Source organism: Lutzomyia longipalpis, chromosome 1, assembly GCF_024334085.1.
Source record: "Lutzomyia longipalpis isolate SR_M1_2022 chromosome 1, ASM2433408v1".
Lineage (NCBI taxonomy): Eukaryota > Metazoa > Arthropoda > Insecta > Diptera > Psychodidae > Lutzomyia > Lutzomyia longipalpis.
This window is the reverse complement of record NC_074707.1, coordinates 33,953,861-33,979,443: the sequence shown is the minus strand read 5'-3', so window position 1 is coordinate 33,979,443 and position 25,583 is coordinate 33,953,861. Positions and strand designations below refer to the sequence as shown.

Sequence of the window (25,583 nt, the reverse complement as noted above, 5' to 3'; positions counted from 1 at the left end):
CACCCTCCGTAAAAGGGAATCTTTTACGACTTAAAGAGGAAATATTTTATTGATTGCTTTCTATTGTGAGAAATGCCCTGTTATTCCTCACGAAATACTTTCCCATAATGCCCCTAAATTTCCTCCACACTGCTTTGGGCGGCGACAGAGAAAAAATTGAGGTAGTTTCAATAAAGCTTTGTGACAAAACAGATAAGATGGTATTAATTTTATTGAGACTTTCGCTTTAAGAATTTATTTCTATGGGGTTCTTTTCTGATAAATAATGTGAGCAATCAAAAGCAGGAGGAAAAGACTGAAAGTTAGGTTATTATTTGTCGTTAAAAATTTATGTGATTATTTTCTATTCTAAATTTAATTTCATTCATTTATGGCCATTGAAACCATTCAGTTAGTTTTGTACACATTAAGTCTTTAACTGCTCTTTTTTATTCAACATAATTTTATTCTTTTTTTTTAAACATATCAGAAAGTTTCTACAAAAGCAAGTTTAAGGTATATTAAAAACCAAAAGTTTGTTTTAGACTTTGCTATTCTTATTTTGTTTGACGTGACGTGTTAAAAAAAATCATTTTATCAAAATCTTTGATAAAATGTTCAAAAATTAATATTTTCTCTTCTCTGGTTGCTTCCAAATTCCCAAAAGTATTTTTAAAAAAATATTTCAAAGTTTTTGGTGAAACTTAGAGACAAATGGAGGCGCCATGTAAATTTAGATATCTTCATTCCAATTTCACACGAAAATCGCGCGTTTTAATTACCTACCTACTACTTTATTTCTATTTGCACCCCCCAAGCTATTCAAACTTCAGATCCAACCCACAATGATATTTCTTATTAAGCCACAGCGTTTGCATTAGATGGGGGGCGCTTTAGAGTCATTCAATATCACTCACCTGCGAGGATATAAGTTGGTTTTAGAGGTGATTAAGGGATGTTATATTATGTAGTTATGGTGAGGATATGTCTACTCAGCGTATGGGGCGGCAATGTACGGCGGTTGGGTCCTGGAAATTCCACCACATTTGCGTGTCAGAGTGAGACAATTTATTATTCAATTATGTATTTTTTTATTATCATGACTCCATTGTACAAGCATATTGTCCGACAAGCACCACTATGAGTGGGATTCAGTCGATTTTTTTTCTTCACCGGGTGTGGTGTAAAATCTCTGAAAATTTACGTATATTGATGTAATTGATATAATAAATCAATTGATTTTTTTTGCCTTGAATCGATACTTGAATATTTAGAGTGAGAGGAAAGTTTTATCGGGCTATCAATCAGTTTCAAGAAGAGGGTGGAAGATTTAGGGAAAAGTGATTTAAGGGAAAGGAAATATATTTACGTGTAGCTCTAGGTAGGTGTAGTTGGTTGAAAAAAAATCCCTGAAGAGATCAATAGTCACACGTTTAAAGGAAAATTTGTAAGAGTGATGGGAAATGTGTGAAAATGTGTCGTAAAATTTTGTAAGTTTGAGATAATTGTTAAAGATATAGGCAAATGTTTTTGGGTTAAAACAAACAGAGTGTATAAAACCCCAAAAAATCTCATTTATCTCTTGGTATAGCTTTTTCGGGGAAACTCCTGTGAGAAATGGCGGTAGCAGAAGGTTGATGGGGAATATGTAAAAGATAAATGAAGCAGTTTGCAGAATCACAGAGACAGCAATTGGGCGTTCTGTGGGGGGTGCTGCTTTCCTGCAATCAAAATCTATATGAAAATGGCACATAAAGAGCGTCATTTGGATTGAATTATCCCCATTATCATCCCCACGGTAAATCCCACAGCTCCGGCATGAGAGCACAATGGTTATGGGACATTTGCACAGAGACACAGAGGGGAAAAAAAGTCCCAGGGATGGATGTCATACGAATGGAAATCGTGGGAAAAATTGTGTGGAAAAATCCAATTTTGTAATTATGCTGCTTTTGAATTCACACCCCTCCGCCACCCACTTCTCCCGCCTATATCATTTACTCCCAATGGGGCTTCCTCTTGCACATCACACCCCCCCAGCCCCTTTAAAAAATGGGTGATAAATGAACCAACCAATTTTACATTCAACCACACGCAAACATAAACTGATGAAATTTAGTTTAATTATGCGTAATTATGATTTCGGATGGACCACACTCTGCTAAATTCAATTTGCATAAGTAATTTTGTTAATTAAAAACCAATAGAGTTCATAAAGCAATGACATAAAACTGACAAATGCAGAATTATGTGGCTTTTTGGGATCATACGTAGAGTTTTGAAATTTTTCGCGAAATTTGCTTCATTTTATGTAATAAAAATTTTCAATTAAATCTATTAACAATATCCCCGCTAAGGGAATAATATTGTTGATGATTCCCTTGGAGATTTCTATTATTAGTTTTGGGCTTTGTTAATCGAAATTGTGCAATGATTGCAATTTCAATTTAGATATTCCCCCAGCAGCCATATGTTGACTTCTATTGCAACCATATTGTAATGCATAGATATTCATCGCATTTACAAAAAGCAATTATTATTATTTTTTATGTACTATCCAAACTCTATTATAAATTCATTGTAATATTAAACACAGCTAAATTGATCAATGTGCAAATTATCATTTAGCCCTTGAATATAAATTCATTAATAGAGCTTTTTAATAATAATAATAATAAAGAATCTCCAATTAACATTGTATCGTTTGCAAAAGCACAACTCTCAATGAAATCCCATTAAATTTCTCTTTGTGCGTTCTCTTCCGCTGCATTTGTTCCAATATTGCACGAATGTGGGGAAAAAAGTGAGAAGGAATGGTGACAAAAGAAAAGATCGAACGAGGAAAGTTGCTCTCTGGTATATAGCTAGACCTAGAATATGTTTGAGATTCAATATCCCGGGTGGTAAGGTCTAATGGTGGAATCAGACACTGCGGCTAACATCAAAAAGCACTCAATTAAAATCCACACTGATACCCCTTTGAATCGACACACGGATTTTACTTTATCACTGAATCCCATTGGCTGGGTTGTTCTATAGGTTCTTGATGTTCTAGAAAGTTATATGTAGATCCTTGCAAAACTTTAAATTTTATGTCAAATCTTTCTAATTGTAGAACAATTATATGTACCACGGTAGAGAAACCCTTTTATCGAATATATGTAGTATTGATTTGAGGCACTACATATGTCTAGGGTTGGACTGCTCTGAGTAAAAGAGTGAGATGAGTTGTTAGCTCTATGCCGCTCATTAGGCACTAAAAGGTACATATCAGCCGCCCATTGGTGTAGTTATTAGCCCTTGTAGAACTATCGTCCTGCATAATAGAACAGGAGATAGGGCTTTTAGAACTTTGAAAATACAAGAATTTTTTAAATGGCTATATCTCGTAAACAGCGGACGGTATTTCAAAATAGCGCATGGTGGCCATTTTGGATTTTTAAAATGAAAATAAAAATAAATAAATTTCACATCCACATTTCTGTTACTAACTTCAAATCGAAAGTCTCCATCTTTTGAGCTACATAAGTATAAGGCAAAATGTAAATCATGAAATGAAACTCCAACTAATTAGAAATATGGAATCCGTATTTGATGACATATTTTCATTTTTCATTTCATTTTAACTTTATTCATCTCAATTACATTTATCCTATCTTCATGCGCCCTTGGGCGTCTTAGTGTTGTCAACCAACCTCCAGAGCAAAACCAAGGAAAAGCTCCTTCTCAGGTTGTATAAGCCAGGGTAACAAATTTGGGGTTGAGAGACGCGGCCCAGCATAATTGCTGTAGGGTATTGTAAAAAAAAGGAACACTATCGCTTTATCAAAAAGTCTAAGATACAATTAAATCTATTGGGACTATCACACTTGTTAATTAGCTCCACCGTCCAGAATATGTATAAAAAGAACTTAAGCTGTAATAAATTGGTTCAGAGCTTTTTTTGGTCATTTACTTTAATTCTTTATTCTGATTCTTCAGTTCTGTTCTCTGACAAACATTCTAGTATTAGGTATAATAGTATTCAATAAGTTCTCGATATAGTAACAAAGATTTTTCATTGAAGGATAAAATTTTATCAAGAAGAAATTCTTTTGCATCATATTCAGTAAAAATCTTTCCGTTTGTTCCCAGTTCCTCAAAAATATCAATAAGTAAATTAAGTTGAATACGTTCAATCACAAAATGAGGATACTTTTGTTTAAATTTTTTCATCATATTCTTCAAAGTGAATGATTTTCCCAATGGAAAATCATAATCTTCATAGTCATTACAATCTTCATAGTCATTATAATCTTCATAGTCATTACAATCTTCATAGTCATTATAATCTTCATAGTCATTATAGTCTTCATAGTCATTACAATCTTCATAGTCATTATAATCTTCATAGTCATTATAGTCTTCATAGTCATTATAGTATTCATAGTCATTACAATCTTCATAGTCATTATAATCTTCATAGTCATTATAGTCTTCATAGTCATTACAATCTTCATAGTCATTATAATCTTCATAGTCATTATAGTCTTCATAGTCATTATAGTATTCATAGTCATTACAATCTTCATAGTCATTATAATCTTCATAGTCATTATAGTCTTCTTGGTCTTCATATTCTTCATAGTCATTATAGTTTTCATAGTCATTATAGTCTTCATAGTCTTCATAGTCATTATAGTTTTCATAGTCATTATAGTCTTCATAGTCTTCATAGTCTTCATAGTCATTATAGTCTTCATAGTCATTATAGTCTTCTTGGTCTTCATATTCTTCATAGTCATTATAGTTTTCATAGTCATTATAGTCTTCATAGTCTTCATAGTCATTATAGTCTTCATAGTCATTATAGTCTTCTTGGTCTTCATATTCTTCATAGTCATTATAGTTTTCATAGTCATTATAGTCTTCATAGTCATTATAGTCTTCATAGTCATTATAGTCTTCATAGTCTTCATAGTCATTATAGTCTTCATAGTCATTATAGTCTTCATAGTCATTATAGTCTTCTTGGTTTTCATATTCTTCATAGTCATTATAGTTTTCATAGTCATTATAGTCTTCATAGTCATTATAGTCTTCTTGGTCTTCATATTCTTCATAGTCATTATAGTTTTCATAGTCATTATAGTCTTCATAGTCTTCATAGTCATTATAGTCTTCATAGTCATTATAGTCTTCATAGTCATTATAGTCTTCATAGTCTTCATGGTCTTCATAGTCATTATAGTCTTCATAGTCATTATAATCTTCATAGTCATTATAGTCTTCTTGGTCTTCATATTCTTCATAGTCATAATAATCTTCATAGTCTTTATAGTCATTATAGTCTTCTTGGTCTCCATACATTCCATGATCTTCATAATCTTCAACAACCTTCCAATAACTGAAGAAAATAAAGAGTTTTTCAAACAATTCTTTGTAATCTTTGGAACCATTATTTGGAATACGTCTCAACTGTAACGGAAAATTTTGAATTTTTATAATCCTCTCTTCAAATTCCTTTTTTGCTTTTACCGTGAGTTCATCATATGAAAATATCGGAAGTTCATCAAATGAAGAAAGCCCTTGGATCTTCCCAACAAAATAAATGTTTGGCTTTTCCACTAGATCTTTATAACTCATTTCTTTATCAACTAAAACTACTATATTTCTTTCTTTATTCCCATAAAAACTCAAAGATTCAATATGAAAGTCATTGAGTTTAGACATGGGAATCAAAATGGTGTCTCTGTCCGCCATTTTGATTGAATGCAAAACTCTCAGTGCAGTTAAATTCACGTTTCTCTCACATTTTATGAATTTGGAAGAATTTTGCAAACTTTTCCATATTTTCTCTGAGCAATTTTTTTCAAATTCAATTGATAACTCTATCTCAGAAAAAAATGAGTCAGAAATTCCTTGTAAATCTGCCTCGAGCACAGAAGCTCTTAAAAGTACATCGAATATAGTTTCACTGATAATTTTTCGTTTTCTTGTGACTATATCACCGTTAATATAATTCTTTGTTCGATTTTTAATTACTTGGAAAAACGTTTCTCTATTCACAACATCCACATCGATTAATAAGTCTTTAATAATTTCCAAAAATTTATCTTTCTTTGGCACTTCTGTTAGAAATATCAGACGATCAATTATATCATCGAGGGTAGCTCTTGAGATATTTAAATTTTTTTCAAGTTTTTGCAAAATGTGTTCAAATTTTTTTAATTGCTGATCTACTTGCAATACTTTAGCCCCTGAATCTATCAAATGATCTGAAAAATTTATGATCAGTTGATTTTCTTCCATTTTAGGTGATTTAAATCTAATATTTTTCATATACATATCCATTGATGCAGTTGTTGCAATAATAAATCGTACTTCTCTGTTTTGCGTGTACTGCTGAAAGTCCATAATGCCTCTTATGTGCTCCTCCAAGTTAATTTTTCCTTTGATGAAATCAGATTGTGAAATTTCTTTGTCATCCCTTTGAACGAATTTCGCCTGGATTGGGAAGAAATATGTACTTCCGTTCAATTTGAAGTTGCAGACAACGTCGTCGAATTTAGTGAACTCTTCGACTTCGTATCCAACCGAAAACAACTGGCAATCCATCTTTCTAAGTTTTGCGCAACAATAAAGCATTAGATGCTTTTGAAACTTAAAACCTCCTTCACAGCATTTGGATTTGTAAGACTTTCCGCTCAAGAAATCCATTATAATGAGTTATACTGTTTTTTTTATAAAAAAAATAAATTTCAAATTTTAGTCACAATTCTTTTCTTTTAGTGTTATTTATTTATTTAACAGGTGCGTTTTTAAATGTACCACCGTATAGTTTGTGTATAGTAATAATCAGTCTACATATAATTACGATTTCATGTGATAAGTATTTCCTTTTCCGAAAGTTTAAAATAAAAAAAAAAACAAAAGTTTTAATACCTTTTAAAATTATTTCAACTAAACTTAAACTTTAATTTTCAAAAGAAGGAAAGAAATTTTCTCTTTTAGAGATGTGTTTTCTTCGAAGTTTTCTTAGTGACTAACTTTAAGATAAGATATTATAAAGTATTAATACCAATTCTTTTATCACCTGAAGATTTGTTGAATACTTATTCCTGGAATAGATTATTTTCCTTCATTTTTATTTCATCTTTTTAGTACAATTTCTCTATTTAATCTTATCTCATTCTTTATGATTAGTTGATAATTTCTTAAATGTCCCAACACGATGATTCGATTTGATATTAGCCATTAATTTCATTTACACTTTTTAAGTCATTTCATGGGATATCGCTTTTTCAATTTTCTCAGTTTTGTGCATATTTCGGGTTTTAATTAGCATTGAGATATACTTACATCACAAGATTTGAATTAAAAAGCAGAAGTAAACTAAAAAAAAATATATATAAATGCATAGATATATACATTATACATATATACATATAAAAATGCAAAGATAAAGATATATAAACTGCAAATATAAAAATTAAATATAGCATGGATGGAACAGTATAAAGCGAAAGAACGGTAAGTAAAACTTACGGGCTGTGATTCTTTCTTTGTCAGTGAAATGTGAAGATGGCAGAAAATTGAGGATGGGCAAAATTTGAGGAGAGACTTACTCGTGAGCCGAATCACAGCCAACGCGCTGAAATTTTGAAGAAAGTCTGAATCGTGGAGGGCGTTGGCTGTGATTCGGCTCACGAGTAAGTCTCTCCTCAAATTTTGCCCATCCTCAATTTTCTGCCATCTTCACATTTCACTGACAAAGAAAGAATCACAGCCCGTAAGTTTTACTTACCGTTCTTTCGCTTTATACTGTTCCATCCATGCTATATTTAATTTTTATATTTGCAGTTTATATATCTTTATCTTTGCATTTTTATATGTATATATAATGTATATATCTATGCATTTATATATATTTTACTTTACTTTTATATGTGTATATATAAAACGCCCCGCTTCGCGGGGTGTTAGTCATGCAACTCAAGATATGACATGTTAACTTTAAAACGCGATATCTCCGGAACGGCTACATAGATTTTCTTCATTTTTGGCATGATGAAAGATATTATAGCCAACTATAACATACCAAAATATGAAGCAATTCTATAAAGCGGTGCTCGAGATATTCATCGAAAACTCATCGAAAATTTTGTTTTCGATTTTAGCGCCACTTGCGGTCATTTTTTGAACTTGCAATGTTCCGAGCAGTTGTAGGGCTCGTTAATATCTTTCATTTGAGCCCGAGTTGATCAAAATCGGTCAAGCCGTTTTCGAGTTATGGTCGATTTTCGATGAAAAATTGTGGCGGCCATATTGGCTAAACGGCTTGGCCGATTTTCGAAAATGTGGTATCGTTGGAAAGGTCTTGATGGCCCCTACAACATATAAAAATTTCAGATTTTTAGCTATTACAGGGACTGAGATATAGCGAAAACAAAATTTGGGGGTTATTCAAAATGGCGGACGGGGGGGTGGGGGGTCGGATCTGACGTCATAATCGGATGTCTTCCACCCGATATATGAACTTTGCCGTTGACCGCAAGTCTCTATCTATCACCGTTCTCTCGCAATTTAGCGTTATACTCCGGCCGGCCGGACGGCCGGACGGCCGGACGGACGGCCGGACAGATTTTTGGCGCATACGTTTTTTGGAATGTAGAGACCCTAATTCGTGCTCATCCCAAGTTTGAGCCCGATCTGACGACTTTGCATTTTTGAGTGTACACAGAAGCTGTGCTTCTTTGAAGAAAGAATCACAGCTAAAAAGAGAAAACTCAGATATTTATTTTCCCAATAATGAAAATCCAATTGCTTTAGATTATTTATATAGAAAGTCTATTAGGGTAGGTATGCGATTAATGATGAAATATTCAAAAATCTAAATTTTCTCTATTGCGCAAAAATTGCTCTCTAAGGTCTGACTTGATAACCTTTCCCGAAACGGTTTTAGGAAAATCCTTTACGAGTTGAACGTGACGAGGAATATGGGATTGGGCTATTTTTCCTTGACAGTATTTATAAATATCCTGAGAGGAAATTGCTTCAAATTCATCACGAAGCCCAATAAAGGCACACAACTCTTCCCCCAGATGCTCATCTGGTACGCCTACAATGTAAACTTCAGCGATACTTGGATGCTTTCCCAAAAGTATCTCAATATCTTTTGGGAAAATTCTTTCACTTCCTTTTGTGATGAGGTCACTTATCCTTCCAATAATTTTTCCATATCCATTTGATTCAAGAACCACGAAGTCTCCTGTTCTTATCCATCCGTCGCTTCCAAGGACTTTCCTTGTCTTCTCCTCATCCTCCCAGTAGCCTATCATGGTTTGATATCCACGAACACAGAGCTCTCCTGGTGTTCCAAATGGAACCATTTTTCCCTCACCATCAGTAACTTTCACTTCCGTATTATCCAATACATATCCAACTGTATCGAGTTTCTCTTTTTCCACTTCATCTGGAACAAATGCAAAGCTAACTCTACTTTCTGTCATACCTAAAGCCATCTGAAAAAAAATTACATTAAAAATAATTTTATTTTCAAGATATAAAAATGAAAAAGTTTAATTACCTTAAATTTCTCCAAACCTAACTCCTTCTTAGTCTCGTAAAATAATTCTGGTGAACACATTGACCCGCCAGATACACCAATTTTTAAGTTAATGTCCAACTTTAGCTCTCTCTGTTTGGCTATGAGCTCAATATAAAATTTCGGCATAGAAAAAATAATTGAGCATCTTTCTTTCCAAATAGCCTGAAGAGTTTTCTCAGGATTGAAAATAAAACTCGGTACAACGACTGTTCCTTGATTACATAGAGCTGCTAATGATATTGTTATTGCATAGATGTGGAAGAATGGTACAGGCATGCACATCCGAGCACTATTTACTTCACATCTCTCGCCAAAACTGATTGCATTGTTAATGTCACCGAAATGGCTAACTAGGACAGCTTTTGGGGGTCCTGTAAAACCTGAGGTGAACTGAATGTTGTACCCACTGTCTGGACTGATGTCCTTTTGTTGCTCTTCAATGTTTTGAATTTGAGAAATTCTTGGCAATGTCATAACATCTTTAAGACGAAGGGTTCCCCTGAAATTCAAATGAATTTTTGAAGTTTTAGAAATAATTTAAATTTTTAATAAAACATATTTAAAGCAAAAACTTACGTATAGTTCTTCTCAGAATCAATGATGATTGTCGAGAGGGAAGGAATGGCTTTGCTCTGAATTTTTCCTCCATGAGAAGTTCTCAACTCAGGCATAGTTTCCAAGAGTTTTTCATAATAATTGTATTCAGAACCAAATTGTTCTGATGCCACTAAAACTTTTGCCTTAACTTTATTTAACCATTCAGCAATCTTTTGCGAGTTAAAGGTTGGATTGAGAGACACCAAAATAAGACCAGCTCTTGCAGCAGAATAAAACACTATAGGCCACATTGACACATTAGGAGCTAAAATAGCCACACGATCACCTTTCTCAAGTCCCAAACACTGAAATCCAGCTGCCAAACAATCAGCTTTCTCTAAAAGCTCCCCATAAGTGAATCTTATATTTTCTTCAAAAAACACAAAAGCTTCTCGATCTGGATCTTCATTGGCAACAATACTCAATTGTTGTCCAATTGTTCGGTAAAGTAGAGAATTCTTTCCAATACTGTGAAAGTAACTTAATCCATTTGAAAATTCTGCACTATCTTCTTGAAAACCGTTCACTTGACTTTCCTTCACTGCCATTTTGGCTAAACTAAATTCCCGTCTATCTTTCTGGAGCTTTTATATGCCCGGAGAAACCTTGGAAATTAAATTAATTTAATTTCGCTATTCTAATTGTTGCAGGTGTGAGAAATAAAAAGAACATTTTATGTCCTGTACTGTGTAACTCATTAAAAAGAACGCAAAAAAAACTTTTAGTCGTAGTTCTTATTGCGTCACTGTTTGTTTCCTACTGTTATAAATTTTTCAGTTAAATAATATGAAAACTAACAAATTGTGAAGAGGTTTAGATTTAAAAAAATATATACTCTTAGGAATTAATATTTAAAATATTTAGTTATTAGTCATCATATTTCAATTATTCAAATTACCTATTTAATTCTGTTTCATTTCAAACAATTTAAAATAATTTTATTTAGTTAATAGACAGATAATAATACTTTTTGTCGCTTCATCGATTTAAATTGTTATAATTATTTTTTTAAAATTAATTTTAAATACAATTCAGTTAATAGTCTAATGCAAATTATAGAATTAATCAAATTTTAGCTCCACTAGCAAATTTTACTTATAAAAAACCACAAAAAAACAAACAAATGGTACACCAACTAATTTAATTCAAAACCACGTTCTTTCTTATTTTATTTTTAACTATTAGTAGAATCTCACCTTTTTACCTATAAGTTTTATGTTGACGACGTTCAGTGGAAGTTATGAGGGTTACAATAAAGTAAAATGTTTTTCTAATCGAAAAGTTCTCATATAGTGGAAAATGTGTGCAATAAAAATCACATTCAGTGCTGAATTGCTGAAGGGATTGAGGGGGATTTTTTGGGGTGTGAGAAACGAATGAGAAACAAACAGAAGGAGAGTAGAAAAAAGTTGTGGCGAAAAAGGATTCCGAATCAAATAGTTCCATGATGATGCTCTTTGTGTGAGTCCCATTCCTTTTACGCAATTCCTCCACATGCCACAAGGGAGGAGAAGGGGTGAGACAGGAACATAAAAAGCAATTAAAATACCACTTGAGAAACTTTTCTGATTCAACTGGAAATTTTTGTTCCTATATAGTGGTGTGGCAAACGTGGAAGGAAAAAGCTTTTTCTGCACGTCCAATGTCCTCATTTGTAGAGATTGTTTTCTGCTGGTGAGAACTCTTTTTCTTTCCAACTCATGGCGGAAAAATTTTTTTTTTCAAGAAATGAAAGATCATTAAAAAATTAATTAATTCATAATATTATAAGAACCTATAAAATTAATTTAATTCATTATTTCGATTTTAATATAACTTCCGTCATTTAAAACATTTTCTAGGTCGAATTTAAAGGTTCTCGTAAAAATTAAGAACTTGCTCAAATAATTACCTACAATTAACCCAATTAAAGTATGTGTGTATAACTACATTAAGACAAAATGTACACGAAAACTTCAATGTGAGGATTATTCAGGGCATACCTACAGTGCAGAATAAGAAACTTTCCCAGGGAATTATTTTATTGGAAAATCGTTTATGTTTAACTTTTGTAAATCCCTCAGACAATATGATCATTTTCTACTTCAATAATTCTCAATTATCCTACTCATGCATTAACAAATCTGAAATAATTAAGCGAATTATGCAAGATAGTTCTCAACTTTAATTTATAATTCCTCCAGGATTTGTTCCCTAACTTTATTTCCTGGTTTGAACTCGTTTTTATGCAATCATATTATTTTCTTTTTTGACTCTAAAATTCTTTTTAGGATATTATTAAATAGAGTTAAACTTTTTATACAAAATTATCATTAAATAAAATTTTTACTTTAATACTCTACAATGGCATAATTCGTATATAATTCGTTTTTATTCTAAAAACTGAGATAAATTCTTTATTTTATGGTTTTGCAACGTAAGAAAACATTTAATTACTTAATAATTTTCTTTTAAAGAAAACATTGCAAATAAAAAGTTTTTAACCGCGGTTTTTATCATTGTAATAAATTTTTTAGATTGAGTGTTTTTATCTTTGTGAGTAAGGGCTTTTATCAGAAAGGTTTCACAGTAAAGCTCATTGATTAAAATGTGTTCATTTAGATGAATTTCGATTGCAATATTGTGAAAGCTTTCCAATGTTACCTACAAAAGAAACGAAAGAAAAGTCATTATAAAACTTGTGATTTGCATAATCCAATAATAAATTATTCTTTCAAGTTTTCTTATAACCCATGATTAGCATTTGTTGAGGGAAAAAACATTATACTCCGTGGGAAGAATTTTAAATGACAACAGACAACCTTATCTCTTTTTTTTCTCATTCCCTCTTTTTTAGGAAAGCTTTAAAAGAAACTTTGTGTCTAGTACTTGAGACTTTCCCAACAAAAACCAATTATTTCGCACTCACCAAGGTACCTACTTTTAGTGTTGTTTCCTCAGCAAATATTCCCATTGTTCAAGTACCTCACAGTACCTAGAAAACCCTTCGTATAAAAACATCTCACAAGGAAGCATTCAAACTGACCACCACACAAAATGCCGAGGGATCTCCAACGTGTTGGGGAAATTTCACATCTAAGAAAGGAAAATTATCCTACTCTGTTGTGCATTATCCCAATTCTATGTGTATACTGTACCGAAGGAGAGAATATAAATTTCCTTAAAAACTTGACACTCCACCTCTGGTACTGTCACGTCATTCCCACGGGGGAACGTGGTGCATTCATTCCGTGGCAAAAGTGCAACTGTGTACATCGCGACGGTAATCGAGTTGGTGTGGATAAATCTGCTTGGAAGGAAATAAAATTGTACCCCCTTATGGGTGGTACGCGAAAGGGGACGAAAATGCGAAGGAGACGGCAAAAAGCTTCTTCATGCCCATCAAGTGTTGCAATATAATGTTGTGGCGGTGTTATTCTCCAAGTAAACTTTCTTGTTCCCCACGGGAATGCATTTTAGTTGAAATTCAAAGTTCAGCAGTTCGCACGTTCGTCGAAATTTCTCTCGAGGCGAGATAAAATCAACGTTGGTATCTCCTCTAAAAAGGACATTTATGACCCTGGACTTGGAATCTAGAGAGTGTTTTGAAAGGAATCATTAGTTTTATTGTTGGTGAAATGGTATATAATTTAGATTAAATTGTCTTTTTATGATCACAGAATTGTATTAACCCATTAGATAGGTATTCTTCTTTAATCCAGACCTTCCTTCTGTAGAATCTTGAAATGTTATTTACTTTAATTTTATTGAATATTGCATGAAATTGTCTGTTTCAATTGGAGAAAAAATTTCTTATTGAAAAAAAAGGATAATCATTCCTTTCTTTAAGTAAATATTTCCTAAAAAATCATTCTAAAGTTTAATCTAATCTAAATTCAAATTGACTAACATCCTAATTTCCCACATTCCATAAATTAAACAAATATTTTCTAAATTCCGAATGCGTAACTTGAGAAAGCTCTTCTGCTATTTACCCCTTGCCATTGGTCTTCTTACATTTTGCTGCAATTAATTTTGTCACAATTTATTACCCCTTACAGATATTTCCCATTGACGACAATATTGTCCGGAGAGTTTGCATAACTCATTAGCAGTCGTACACCCCTTTCCGGAATTCATCTCACTAATTAGGACAGAGCTTAAAAAACACTTAACATAGCTTAAAGCTCTGTCAATTTTCTCTTGCAAGCTCAAGTGATGTTTTGAGTTTGATAAGCCTTTCCCCACCTCCCCTTCCATCCACTCTTTTCCGGAAATCCCTCAATATTTTCCCCATTCTGTTTATTTCCTCTCATGGTACCTACATGTATGCTATATATTTATTAAATATCTCACCATATAAAGTGATAATTTGCATATGAATCCATCGTAAGGGAGAGGGTGTAGTAACTGTGGTACATGGAAAGTTGCTGAATTGGTTTCCTATTTCAGGAATGTGCTTTTCCCTTCCTCCCCCTGTCTATGTGTTTGCTCTAAAATTGTACAATGGTTGCGGAATGGAAAATGAATTCACAAAGCATTGTCTTTCCACTGAATTGAGTAATTCGTCGTGCACATTGTCACCATATGGAGAATCAGGAGAGAGTCTTTGCGATTCCCTTCATATACAACAATCCCAGATATAGAGGGAATGTTGCAAATTACTCGGATGGATGCATTTAATACCCCGCATATTCTATATGTGTATGTGTTGCTACCCTTAGCAACTGGAGGTGCTTTCGGGTCATCAGATTAAAGATTGAATGGACAACTTTTCAATTCGTATATCTAGATTTTTCACATTCGCATGAAAAAAATTGTTCCATTCAGTGATGCAGCGAATGGAAAACCCATGATTTAGGGTTTTACAGATACAACCACATTCAGGTGGGATGTTTTATTTCTTTTTCTCCCCAAAGTCCACCCCCTCAGACAACTTTGAATATTAAATTTCCTGTGAGCATTTTTCACGAATGATTTAATTTGCTCTTCCCGCAAAGGATCCTCCTAATTGATTCTACTGTTGTACTAATAAATTGAAATTTCATCTTCGTCTCTACCAACTCCACCCACAAAAAAGTCTTGAGTGCGAAAAACCAGAGCGACGTGGCCACATTATTTGGCGCAGCTGGTGACGAAAAGTTTGCTTATTATTTGTAGTCCCTCGAGAGGGAATGAATTTGTTATGCCCCACAGAGTTGGTCGCGTGGGAAAAAGACGATTTAGAACTGATGGTTTTGTTGGTTGCTTTTTTGTATTCTTCTCCTTGGTTCCTTCCCCCGAAAAATAGGGGGATGGCTTAAAGGGGTAGCTTTTCTGATGAATGACCAGTGGTTGCCGTTTAATACCCTTTTACGTCCACCTCCACTATGCTATGGAAATTCATTCATTGTGGCCGGAGTTTCTTTACCATGGAAAACGAGAACTGCCCTGAAAATCTCCTCTCACACCCCCAACCCCCTCCTCAAACCATGCCATTGAATCCATTTTACTTTCTCATCACAAAATCGTGCACGAGGATACAAAACTTGCTATTTTGTGAAATCTACATTTCGTACAAAAGTCTCATTTCGTGTTCACAGAACATTAAATTATTGCTACAAAACCGCAATGTTCTCCTTTATTTAGGAAACTCTCTGTATATATTTTTGACCACTTGTCTTGCAATGTTGTGATCTACTAGCATGAAAACCTACTGTCAGAGTTGGCAAAATATTTCATTTTACTTGATGATTTGTTGAGTACTTCCAAACTTATTTATTATTTTGAATTTGATGTCTTCAACTAAACTTTACGATCATTAAACATTTTTATGATTTTATGCTGGTTTAGCATAGAAGTTAAACGTTTTTTTTAAAAGTTGTTTAGAAGTTCGAGACTTTCCGCCTAAAAGGCATTTTTCACAACATTTTTTATTGAATACATTTAAACCTTTTAATCTTTTATTCTTTAGCCCAAAGAAAAAAAATATTTTGGCGCTACGTCCCATATAGGAACAGGGCGGGCCGCCCTATATGATGTTGTTGTTCTCCTTGCGGAGAAGTAGTGGGAGGCCTTGCTAGATACTACCACGTGTGGGCCATTTTACAGATAGGAGTGTATCAATCTCCTGATCCAACCGGTCAACGTGATCTAATTGCACGTTGGCGGATGGGGCGCGTTGCCGGGTTCTGTATTCGAACCGGCGACCTTTGGATGCGCACTCAAGCGCTCTATCCACTGCACCCCAGGCCCACAGCCCAAAGAAAAGTAAAAGCAAAATAAAATCTTAAATCTATGATACATTCAAGCAAAACGTCTGACCTTAAATCGATTTTATGTTTCATTTCTTACATGATGAAATTGCAAACCGCTGATTACTTCTTTCACCAAGTTCTATTTCGAAGCTTTTCGTGATTCCGTCATGCACAATCAAACTTTGATTTATATGTGTTTGTGGGTAATCCAATAGGACTAAATTCAATTTAATCATATGGAAAGCACAATTTGCCCCAGGAGGGTATTGTGATGTCTATATGTATGTATGTATTGTATATAATCTTTGCTTTACATGTAGGAAGCTTTTAAAGCTCTCACTGCAGTTGTATATTAAAGCCCTCATCCCGCAGTGAATGATCTCAACAATGTGAATTAATTTGAGTATTTTTTGCGTGATGAGAGATTAAGTTCTGTGCGAGCAAAGAATTGAAACACGCGGAGCGGAAGCAACAATGATATTATTCTCATCAGCAAAAATTACTCACTCAGTGGTTTAGGGAGGGTGGTAGGCAAAAAAAATTCTCATTTGCTTTCACTTTCATCCATCACTTCTGGTGTTTTCACTGCAACCACGGCAACTTGGCATTTGGGGCGTCCCAGGGCATCCTTTTTTTGGTCAGAATAAGCGCAAAAAATTCGGGGTTGAATGGTGTTTTGAAGGAACACAGAAAAAAATTCAATTCAAGCAACTTCTTGTCGCTTTTGGTCAACGATGGGGTGGAAAAAGTCACAGAGAGTGCTTTCCACATAATGTGCTTGGAGGCGTGTTGCTCAAATGTACTTAAGGGGAGCTTTTCGAGGACTTTCCTCTTTACGCCTCTTACCTTATGTACCTTCTCTAATCTAATTAAGTAATGAAGTTATTACAAGAGTAACATCCGTTCATTTTATATTGAATACTAAACTCTTCATATTAGCTGTGTTTCTTTCAGACACAGCTTTTGTGTACCGAGCAAAATCGAAAGTCGTCAGATCGGGCTCAAACTTGGGATGAGCACGAATTAGGGTCCCCACATTCCAAAAAACGTATGCGCCAAAAATAAGATTTTTTCCGGCCGTCCGGCCGTCCGGCCGTCCGTCCGGATTATAAACTTAAATTGCAAGAGAACGGTGATAGATAGAGACTTGCGGTAAACGGCAAAGTTTAAATATCGACCTGAAGAAATCCGATTATGAGGTCAAATCCACCCCCCCACCCCCCCGTCCGCCATTTTGAATAACCTCAAAATTTTGTTTTTGCAATATCTCAGCCCCTATTATAGCTAGAGGGCTGAAATTTTGATATGTTGTAGGGACCATCAAAAGCTTTCCAACGATACCTCATTTTCGAAAATCGGTCAAGCCGTTTAGTCAATATGGCCGCCACAATTTTTCATCGAAAATCGACCATAACTCGAAAACGGCTTGACCGATTTTGATCAACCCGGGCTCAAATGAAAGCTCTCAACAAACCCTACAACTCTCTAGAACATCAGAAGTTTCAAAAGTGACCGCTAGGGGGCCAAAAATCAAAAACAAAATTTTCGATGAGTTTTCGATGAATATCTCGAAAACGCCATTATCGATTTGCTTCATTTTTTGATATGTTGTAGCTGACCATATTATCTAGCTTCATGCCAAAAATGAAGAAAATCTATGGATCCGTTCTCGAGATATAGCCTTCCAAAGTTGGCATGTCATATCTCGGGTTCTACAAGACCGATCTAGATCAACTCAAGCGCAAATGAAAGGTTTCGAGAAACCCTACAAATGTCTAGAACATTGCAACTTCGAGAAATGACCGCAAGAGGCGCTAAAGTCAAAAACAAAGTTTTCGAAAATTTCGAACTCGAATTTTTCGAAAATGGCGACATAAATTTTTTTCATTTTTCGATATGTTATAGCTAACTTCGAGACCTTTCAAACAAAAAAAAATTTATGAAAATCTATGGATCCGTTCTCGAGATATGGCCTTCCAAACATTTCTTAGGGTATGACTTTTCAACTTTTCCCGACTTTGCGCGTATTTAAATTAATTCGCGTTCTAGTTTGCTCTCACAAAATTGGTACACTGAAAGAAACACAGCTCGCGTAAGCTTGGTCAGCTTACCAGTACATTTTGACTGCTGCAGGCAACAGCTCTAGCAAAGTACTATATACACACCCCCTATTTAATGCTTCCACCCCCAAAAAACGAAAATTCACGCTTTTATGGTCATTTGGCTCATTTCAACCAGTTTACTCCGGCATTCTGTAGATTTTCACACAGTCAAAAATTCTTGCCATGTCATTGTGTGTTGAATTCGTGCGTGCAGACGGGAAAATACAAGAGCTTTTTCTCCCCTGAAACTTTTCACTCTATTTTCTTCCCATAGCAAAAGTGCAAGAAATGGGTGGTTCGTGACTTATAGTTTTCTCCAACAACACAAGAGCGGGGAAAAAAGCTCTCTCCGCTTGAAAAGAATCCACCCCCCAAAGCACCCCATACCCGTTTAAATGCTCTCCCCGAACATCCGGCAGCTTGTTGAAACTCAATGCTCAGGGAGGGACGACAAAGGCAAAAATAATAACCGTATCACGAGATCAATTATAATCTCATCATCCTGGGAATTTAACGAGCGTCGAAGGAGAATAATTCAGAGACGCCGAAATTTGATTACACGACAACCGTCTCCCCTGTGGAATTCACGTGCAATGTTTATTCCCCATTTTACGAACCATCCAAATGACACACTCGTCTGATTTTCTGTGTGAAGTTCCTCATGGGACACAGCAGCCCCTTCCTCAAATATATACATACATATACCTACAACACCCTCGCACTCTTCACTGCCAAACTGCCAAATTAGTAAAGCGTACAAGTGCCAAGTACGTTACTCAAATATAAACTTTCGCGTTACATATAAAGTTATTTTCATTCAACCTCCCCCCTTTTGGAAGTGCTTTCAAAATCGTTTCACGTGCGCGAGAGCTTTTTCCAACCGAGTGATATGAAATGATGAAAAATTAATAAAATTTATGAAGGATATAAAATAAATAGATAATAAAAAAAATATATATATATATTAAGGAATATCTCAATGCACAAACAAGACGAATTTCAATCACGAAATCAATAAATATGTTCTCAGAAGCATTTTCTTTATTTTTAAGGACATTTTTCATTAAGAAATGTTTTGAATTTATGATTTTAAATTTATTTATATGTATTTTAATTATGCTGAGCAGCATAAATACTTCCCTTTGTTTATTTATTAAAGGTTGTATTATATTCGTGACAGTCTTAAGAAAATTAGCGCATCAAGATTTAGAATCAATGTTATATGATTGAAAGTAATAATAATAGTAATAGTAATAGTAATAGTAATAGTAATAGTAATAGTAATAGTAGATTAATAAATTTTTTTGTCCTAATTGCTCTCAATTTTGTCTTTATCAATCTGAAATTTTTTTTATTTGGTTTTACGTAGTTAATATTGTTAAATCTTCAACACTCGTTTAAAATAGATCTATTGTTAATTTTAAGAAGCTTATTGTTCTCTGGATAAAGTCAAGCATATCACACTATCATGAAGAACAGAGCTTTGAAACGATTTCTAAATATCTTACAGCTACATTGACTTAATAAACATAACATAAATGTTCGTATAATAACACATATCTACAACCAAAATAATTGTCTTAAAATTAATAAACTGTATCAGCTTTAAACAGAGCTTAGAACCTCCTTAATAATTGCACATGCATAGTAAATTACATAAAGTTTCCCGCAAAACCAATTGAATGTTCTTCGGTGAATTTTCACGCAAATTACACTTGAACTATCGTAAATTTATAATATCTTATACACCACTGAGAGCGAATATTTGCATTGAATATTAATAAGTAGAAATTGGTTTATATTGGAGGTGTAAATTTTAGTTCTTATGCTAATAATTTTGAATTAAATCAGAAACTCTTTGAACTCAATTCAAAGTAGACTAAAGATAGAATTATTTCGATCCTATCACCAAAGTGCATCAAGTTAACTATTTTCAATACATTCTAGAACAAAAAAAAAATGCACATTTATGCTCAATAAATAAAACAAAAAGCTTTCAAAATTTAATTATTTCACAATTTCCACGAGCATATTTTATTAAATATAGTTTCCCAGAGCAAATGAGATAAATTCTGCGCTTGTTGACTTTTCAATAATAGCCCAATGAACAGTTTATCGGTATTATGGCGAAAAGTCCTTTTAGGAAAGAAGGAAGCAGCAAAAAAAGCCCTCTTCAATGTTCTTTTTCACATAAAGAAAGTCAATCATAACGCGTCCAGTTATAAGAGTTGGTGTCCCACAACGTGTAGAAGTTTGTTTATGCGTTGTAGTGCGATTTGTGAGCAGAATTAGTAGGCAAAGTTGATTTTTTTTGTGAAATTCAGCAATTTGATGGATAAAAATGGTCATATCTCTGGTTCTATAAGACCTATAGAAATTTATTGACCAGTTTTGGAAAGGTCTTGAAATAAACTATAATCTGACATATATTTCGATACATTTCAAGGTGACCTTTTTTGGCATTTTTTGCCCTAAAAGAATAGTTTTACAAGGTTCTAATGTTCTAGAAAGTTGTAGAGTATTGCAAAACCTTTAATTTGATACCAAGTTCAGAAAAATCGGACAAGCCGTTCAAGAGATATGGCTATTAGAACTTTTCAAATTCAAGAATTTTTCAAATGGCTATATCTTCTAAACGGCGACATATAATTTCTTCATTTTCGGACTGATGAAAGATATTGAGCCAGGCTACAACATATCAAAATTTAAAAGATTTGCCTAATGGGGATTCGGAGATATTGCCCCTTAAAGTTAGGCAATTTTTGTTTTTGATTTTAGCACCTCTTGCGGATGTTTTTGGAACTTGGAATGTTCTAGACAGTTGTAGGGCTTCTTAAAACCTTTCATTTGATACCAAGATGGTCAAAATCGGTCAAGCCGTTCTCGAGTTATATCGAAAAAACACTTTTTGCTTTGGGCCGTCATATTTGCTAAACCGCTTAACCGATTTTCAAGTATGAATTATCGATGAAAACGTCTCACTGAGCTCTACAACATAATAAAATTTCAGACCTCTAGCTGTAAGGCAAGTGGTTGATGGTAGTTCAAAATGGCGGACGGCGGCCATCTTGGATTTTGAAAATGCGAAAAAAAGAAATTTTACACCCATATTTCTATAGAAAACTTCAAACCGGAAGTCTCTATCTTCTACCATTCTCGAGTTATAAGACAAAGTATGGACCACCGGCAGGCCGGCAGGCCGGCCGGATCAAAAATTTTCCACCACCAGTTTTGGAATGTAGGTTGTCTGAAACGTGCTCATACCAAGTTTGAGCCCGATCTGAGGTGGTCGGAAAATCCGACGATTACAATACTTGGTGTTGGCCACGAAGTGGAACACCAACTAATAATAAATTTCTCGAGGAGTATTAATAAAAGGAGTGACTGTCAGTTTTTATGGGAATGTTTGTCTTGAATGTGAGCTTTATTGCGAAAAGGAGCGTACACAAATGCAGAAGATGAAAAGGAGGAATCTCAGTGTTGGCTGTAGAAAAAAATAACATAGCACAAGGGAAGAGTCAGAAGGCGGAATCGGAAAAACTATGGTGGAAAAAAGAGTCGTAATAAATTGAGATTTTAAATTCAACCAGACACTAAACTCACTCATTTTCCAAAAGGAAGCCTCCTTATTAAACAGACAATTGCAATAAATAATGGGGAGTCATTGGGGCATTATGAGGAAGCGCCGGATTCACCGCTCTGTGCGCTTTCAGCGTGAACCAGAAGAGAAATAAAAAGTCCCCGAAGGGTGGTAAAGTTGGAATAAAATTTCTTGATTTATCACTAAAACCATGAAGATGATGGTAAAGCTCGATGGAGGTTTTATTTTATTTGATTTACGAGAAGGAGAGAAGGAGAGAGGGTGAGCAAGAGCACCAACTCCTTCATAAGGGGTTTTGGGGGATGAGAAAGCGTTGCAATGTGGCGCGAAAATCGTCCTGGCATGTTGGACGAAAAGTGTATGAAAAGTTTCTTGTGCAGAAAGAAAGATTTTCTCTCATCACCATGCCCCCTTATTCCTTTTAGTCTCTTGGTCTGCTGGCACTATGGAGAAGTTCGAGATTTTCGAGATCTCGATTTCTGCAGCTGTATACCCCCATACCCTTCTGTCTACCTTCGAACGTATATTTACGTGCTTGGGGTTTAAACGTATACTTATGAACGGTATATATACTTCTATGTATAGCTTGAAATGGGGGAGACAGTATGGGTGGGTCCGAGACAAACTTTTGCCAGCATCCCTTTGCCACTTTCCGCACCGCATCCCCACAAAAGAAAGATGTGTATGTAAGGTAAGAGAAGGTGGTCGAGGTAAAAGTTTCGCTCATTAAGTTAATTTATTTAATCAATTTATGCGGGAAACGACATTCCTTTTTTTCCCCGCATTCCACTCCCACAGCCGGCCCCTTCTTACCCGGAGCCACTTGGTGTATTTTTTGAAAGTTTCTCTCCGAGACATTCTGTATTGTCTATAAATTCCTCTTCCTCCTCCAACTACAACCGCTACCATGCCACCACCATCCCCTTTGGCTCTCAACTCAACAATACCTTAAGTGTTTTGGGTGAACCTTCTTTTTAAGTAAATAATGGAAACATTCTTCCTCATTCTCTTTCACATTACACCGAAAAATTCAATCGAGACCGACCCTAAGTTGTTTCACTATATACCCTTCCTTTTGTTGGATAACATTGCAGATTTATGTCAAACTTGAGGATTTCCTCCCCCATTGCTTTAAATTGAATTAAAAGAACATTCCACTTAAATAGAGAATTCTTTGTGCATTATATTTTATCTCTAATTGGGTTTTAAAGGTTTCTTAGGGAAGTTTTCTTAACTTATAATCAATTCGGTACATTGATTATTTATTTTGTGACAAGCTTTAGTTTAATTTGGCTTGAATCAAGCATAAAAATCGATTATAAAACATTTAATTAGTTTGAATCCAAACGAATAATAACTTTATTTGAGAACCAGGTGCCTCCATTGCAAAAATTTTCTTGCTATATAAAGAAAAAAAGCAATGCCTATAAAACACCCGGCGTCTCCATCTCGATCTTTAGATATATTGTGTACTAAAATTGAAAAGCAAAAAAGAACCAGGCGTCTCCACTGCAATTTATGGGTGGTTTTGAAGAAAAATTGAGTCCGTTGGACAACCTGGCGCCTCCATTGCAATGTTTCCAAAATTTTGCAGCTCAATGGAGTTGCCTAGTACAAAGTATTGCCAATCAAATTCGTATTATTTTGTTTCTGATTTTTCAATTTTGCCAAAATTGATAATTCTCCGAATTTCATGCTTTTTTACTCATAATTCTGTTTCAAACAACATGGCAAATAATTTCATTTCAAAAATAAAATCTACAAAAAAATCTGAACCAAGTTGTTAATCAAATAATTGAATTTTCAAACAAAAATTAATATAAAATTGGTATGCCACGATTGTGGTATACCAACTAATAGATTGCAAAAAAAAATATTTTTTATGACAAGCAAAATTCATCAGTTTGTTCAAATATTAAATCAATTTAATAAAAAATTTTTCCTGAAAAAAAAAAAGTTAATTCACGCGACATGGGGCATAAAAATGTGAAACTCGTGATGTTCTTTTTTTTCGGAATTACATAGGTACATACATATACAACATAGCCCACTTGGGAAGAATAAAAGTTCACCCAAAAGCATGTTCATTCCAAGCAAAACGAATAATAATAAAGTACCACAAGCTGAAAGAAATCTGGAAGAACACGCATAATGCTCCTTTTATTATACATACTACGTGTAATTTATCACCAACTGACTTTGCAAAAAGTTCCTCATGTCGTTGTATACGGGGGAGGTGGATGCTAAGGGGCTTGTGGCAAGTGATTTTTGCCAAAAGTGCACCACCAATGAGGTTTTTGGGGGTGGCTCTGGGTGGATGGTGATGGTTTGAGGGCCGAAGTGATTCTGACAATTGAAACAACATAGATGTAAGAAAAGGAATATCTCGGACCATTATTTGCTACCAAAAACATCGTATTATTGCTGGAGCATTACACCTCACAGAGCACCGCGCCAGCAACATTATTGTTGCGGCTTGAGAAACAAACACACACATCATACCATCAAATTGTTGGAATGAAGAAACGTGGCCTTTGTTAGAGGGTGGGAATGGTGTGCAGCAGTGTCTGGCATAAACTCGGAGAAATATTGCTCAATATTGTAGAAACACGGAAGGAAGTTATGGCCATCACGGCCACCTAATGGCCGTACGAAGAATTAGTGAAGTTTAATGTGCAATTTTGGGATTTCTCCCGCACTATATAGTCGTGGTGGAGATCATTTGGAAAAGTTTCAGTCTTCATCATCCCCCGCCACAATGGCTAGGGGCAGGGGAATTTTAGGGAGGGGTGTAGAGAAGGTGTGAGAATATAGAAAGCAAAAAATGCAAACTCTCTCGCATTTTCGAGGCACACACCGCAACTCACGAGAAGCGCCACCCACTACCCCCCTTGCGCAAGCTGGGAAAACGTTGATTACATCATTGTTAAATATAACCTCGTCACATTCTCACCACAGAGTGGCGGAAATGAAAAATCTGACAATGGAATTTCATTTGCAAAACCCCATAGTTAGAAAGCCAGGGTATCATTTGCTCTAATGACACAAATTCCACCCTGTGTCCCTTTTCTCACTCATCATTTTAAAGTATAATTTGTGGGGACAGAGATATTGTTGTTGCCCGAGAGTTGGGGGAAATAAGAGACTAAAATATCTCTTATTTACCAAAACAAATTCAGGCCTCACGGATGGGCTCAGGCTGGGCCACATGGGTTGCCGTGAAGAATGGGTAAGGGAAGGCGAGAAAGTCAAAGTTTCGTTATATATGACAAAACTTTGCGTTAATTACCATCACATTAATTATCGTATATATCGTATATGACTGTTTTGCACAAATTTAGCCCAATTGATATACCCCTCTTCATATTTTCGCAGCGACACATTACATGCACCCCTAAACAGATTTAACTTTATGCCAATTATAGTGTTTCTCCAGATTTAATAAAGATAACTGACTGTATTTTACACTGAAGATATTCTCGGGAACAATGGGGCGCTAA

General features: G+C 34.7%; 2 protein-coding genes across 2 annotated transcripts in view; one reads left to right on the top strand and one right to left on the bottom strand.

Annotated features, from left to right (window-relative positions):
- LOC129786068 (protein amalgam-like) overlaps positions 1–25,583 on the top strand; it is a 132,260-nt gene that overhangs the window by 71,067 nt on the left and 35,610 nt on the right. The window lies entirely within an intron of this gene.
- On the bottom strand, positions 3,588–6,356 carry LOC129786024 (cysteine-rich, acidic integral membrane protein-like). Its single transcript, XM_055820781.1, has 2 exons — positions 6,343–6,356; positions 3,588–6,236 (listed from the first exon to the last, which is right to left on the bottom strand). Exon 2 carries the CDS (start codon positions 5,719–5,721, stop codon positions 3,988–3,990), a length of 1,734 nt encoding a protein of 577 aa, XP_055676756.1. The 5' UTR covers positions 5,722–6,236; positions 6,343–6,356; the 3' UTR covers positions 3,588–3,987.